This window comes from Henckelia pumila, chromosome 2 (assembly GCF_033568475.1).
Source record: "Henckelia pumila isolate YLH828 chromosome 2, ASM3356847v2, whole genome shotgun sequence".
Taxonomy (NCBI): Eukaryota; Viridiplantae; Streptophyta; class Magnoliopsida; order Lamiales; family Gesneriaceae; genus Henckelia; species Henckelia pumila.
Window position 1 is genome coordinate 150,113,786 of NC_133121.1, and position 3,524 is coordinate 150,117,309.

The following is a 3,524-nucleotide window of genomic DNA, read 5'->3' on the forward strand; positions in this document are numbered from 1 at the left end:
ATGTCAACGTTTATGAGCTGTGAGGACATTCTAATAATGTAACATTTTTGAAAAGGTTCTTTTAATTTAATCAGAACGGAATGAGAATTAAAATATATTTATTTTGAAAAAAAATTATATGTAAAATATTTTATATGTGGAATTTTAGAATTATTCAAATATTTTTTTATTTTATTGCAAGTTTCTTCTACATAAGCAATTTCCAAGGAATATGTCGGCAACTGGTAAAAAAAGGATAAAAAAATAAAAAGAAAATGCAAGTTACAAAACTAAAAATGAAAATATACCGTTAACAAGACCAAAGGTGAAAAAAATTTAAATTATAAGACAAAAAATGTAATTATCCCGAGTGTGTGAGATAAATTTTTAAAAATTTAAAGATAAATCAACCTATAAACTTTTATTAGTTTCATGACCATTAAAATTTTGCACAAGAAAGCGATTTCATTAGCCCAAGTTTTTTCTTGAAAAAAAAAAAGATAAGTATTTAGATACAATATTGATTTTCAGGAGCATAGACAAAACAAAGGGTAATTTGACCCCTGCATAGGGATAATACACCTTCTGCAGATTTCATGGACATGATTGAGCCATATACAATTTTCAGGAGAAGTCCACGATAAAAATGGGCCAATCGCCCCTTCCCCTCATAATACCCCTTTTATATGGTGCAAGTACCCACCCCAAAAGAAATTAGTGAACCACACGTTGAGCCAACAACATTGATCGACATCACATGTAATTGGAATCTTAATTAGAAGCCAGGCCGTGAATAATGAGTTACCCCTGCAGATATTTTCTTTGGCTCAATCAATCAGTGAAGAGCCGTTTCCCAACAATTTCCTCCGATTCTCCGCGGCACCGCACCACGCAAAATGATGAGTATTTGACGAAATACACATTTCTTGATTCGTGGAATTGAGTTTGGGTTTTCGAGTACACACAAATGGCTGAAGATTCCTCCGCCTCCACTCCTCTCCTTCACCGCCGCGTATCCGGGTGGTGCGGCCACATAGCTGCTTCACTCCGCCCCAAGACCTCTATCTTCTCCGAGCTGAGTGGCGCCGTCGGAGACCTGGGCACATACATTCCGATAGTCTTGGCGCTTACACTCGTCTCAAATTTGGATCTTTCCACCACGCTCATCTTCACCGCCCTTTATAACATCGCCACCGGGGTCCTTTTTGGCACCCCCATGCCAGTCCAGCCCATGAAATCAATCGCCGCTGTAGCCGTCACTGAGTTGCCCCATTTAACGGTGACCCAGATCGCCGCCGCCGGGATCTGCACTGCCACCGTGCTCCTTCTACTTGGAGTCACTGGACTCATGTCCTTCCTCTACCGATATCTTCCCCTTCCCGTTGTCCGAGGTGTCCAGCTCTCGCAGGGCCTCTCTTTTGCCTTCTCTGCTATCAAGTATATTCGTTATAATCAAGATTTTACCAAAACCACCGCCACAAAAACCAACGATCCACGCTCCTGGCTCGGGCTTGATGGGCTTATTCTGGCCCTGTGCTGTCTCCTCTTTCTCATTCTCTCCACGGGAGATGGTGGTGGCAGCCGCAGCTGCGATACAAGCTTAAGTACCTTGTCAAACAAAGAGCGTAAAGTACAGAGAAGAATTAAAATCTTGACAAGTATACCTTCTGCACTGATAGTTTTTGTGGTAGGTTTGATTTTGTGTTTCATTCGTGACCCTTCTATTTTTGGCGACATAACTTTTGGTCCCTCGAAATTTCATGTCCTAAAAATCACTTGGGAAGACTTCAAGATTGGTTTTTTACGAGGTGCGGTGCCTCAAATACCGCTGTCTGTTTTAAACTCGGTTATCGCGGTTTGCAAACTCTCTGGTGATCTATTTCCTGGTACTGATTTGTCAGCAACAAAGGTTTCTATTAGTGTAGGAATAATGAATTTGGTGGGGTGCTGGTTCGGTGCCATGCCGGTTTGCCATGGTGCTGGAGGGCTGGCAGGGCAGTACAGGTTTGGAGGGAGGAGTGGTCTATCGGTAGTGTTTCTTGGTGTAGGGAAACTGATTCTTGGATTGTTATTTGGGAATTCTTTTGTGAGAATTTTGAGTGAATTTCCCATTGGGATTCTGGGGGTGTTACTGTTATTTGCTGGAATCGAATTGGCTATGGCATCCAGAGATATGAATTCAAAGGAAGATTCTTTTGTGATGTTAGTTTGTGCAGCTGTGTCAATGACAGGATCTAGTGCTGCATTGGGATTTATATGTGGCATTGTGCTGTATTTGCTTTTGAAGTTGAGGGAGATGGATTTTTCGTGTTTTAGTTTCTGTAACACGACCAGGGGCGAGCCTTCGGGTGAGGAAGAAGCTCTTATTAATCCATAAGGGAAACTGGCATCAATGGAATTGGATCAAGTATTTGGAATCCAAATCGGACATTGTTCGTGTTTTAGTTTCTGTAACACAACCAAGGCCGAGCCTTCGGCTGAGGAAGAAGCTCTTATTAATCCATAAGAGAAACTGGTATCAATGAATTTGAATTTAAGTATTTGGAATCCAAATCAGATGAAATCCCCGGTATCTTATTATATGACAGTTGATAAAAGCTAACCATTAATAAGCATGTATCTTGCTGTTAGAGAAAAGCATTCGCTTTTAGCTACTGCAATTTATATTGATTCTGTTATTTGGATCAATCATGTGTACCATAAACATATCCGTTTTAGAAGACAGCAAAGTTGTATGATGTATGTTATTCAATATTTTTACGATAATGATATTCTTTCCCTGCCATCCTAACTCGACTTAGATGAGTAAAACTATTGTGTATATTGGCATCGAATGAGCTAAGAAATACTTTTTTGTGTTATCCAACAGTTACTTACATGAATATGATTTTGATGTGTGGGTTTTAATTATCTTGTATCATGGTGATTTAAGACGTATTAAGATTGTGCTTGGATTGAAAGATTCGGTTAATTAGATTTTATATAGTTGATCTAAAATTTTGGTATTTACAATTTGTTGGGTTAAGCGTGCATGAGTGAGAGTTAGTATTGAGATGGGTGACCCTTCTGGGAACTCTAATGCGTCAAACTATTTGCATTGTTTGATCTAGCTGGCTAGGTGAGCGCAAAAGAGGGATATCATATCCTAACGGATAATATTGTTTCTGTTGGGGATAAAGCTCGCAGTAGAGAAAAGATAAGACTCATTTCGAAAGGATATGAGACGACACCAGTAAAATACTCCCCTCTTTGGACTCATGGGCTGAACAATCTGACTCATCTACGCTGCCACAAGTAGAGGTGTCAAAACAGGCTAGCAGGGCGGGCATACCCACAACCCAAGGCAACATCATTAGGCATGTGGGGCGGCTCGGCTCATCTTTTAAGCGGGGTTGGAAAACACTAACTCATCCTAACCCAACCCACCTATTTTAGGTTTTGGACGGGCCAATCCGAGGAGTTTACGTGTAATTTGACGGGTTTTGACGATCCGACTCGCAACCCGCCACAACTCACCATTAGGCACAGGGGGCGGAGCGGACCAA

At 40.9% G+C, this 3,524-nt stretch overlaps 1 protein-coding gene across 1 annotated transcript; it reads left to right on the forward strand.

The window, feature by feature from the left end:
- The first annotated feature begins 689 nt into the window (after window positions 1-689).
- Window positions 690-2,715, forward strand: LOC140881487 (molybdate transporter 2). Its single transcript, XM_073286843.1, has one exon. It carries the CDS (start codon window positions 947-949, stop codon window positions 2,354-2,356), a length of 1,410 nt encoding a protein of 469 aa, XP_073142944.1. The 5' UTR covers window positions 690-946; the 3' UTR covers window positions 2,357-2,715.
- Window positions 2,716-3,524: the final 809 nt, after the last annotated feature.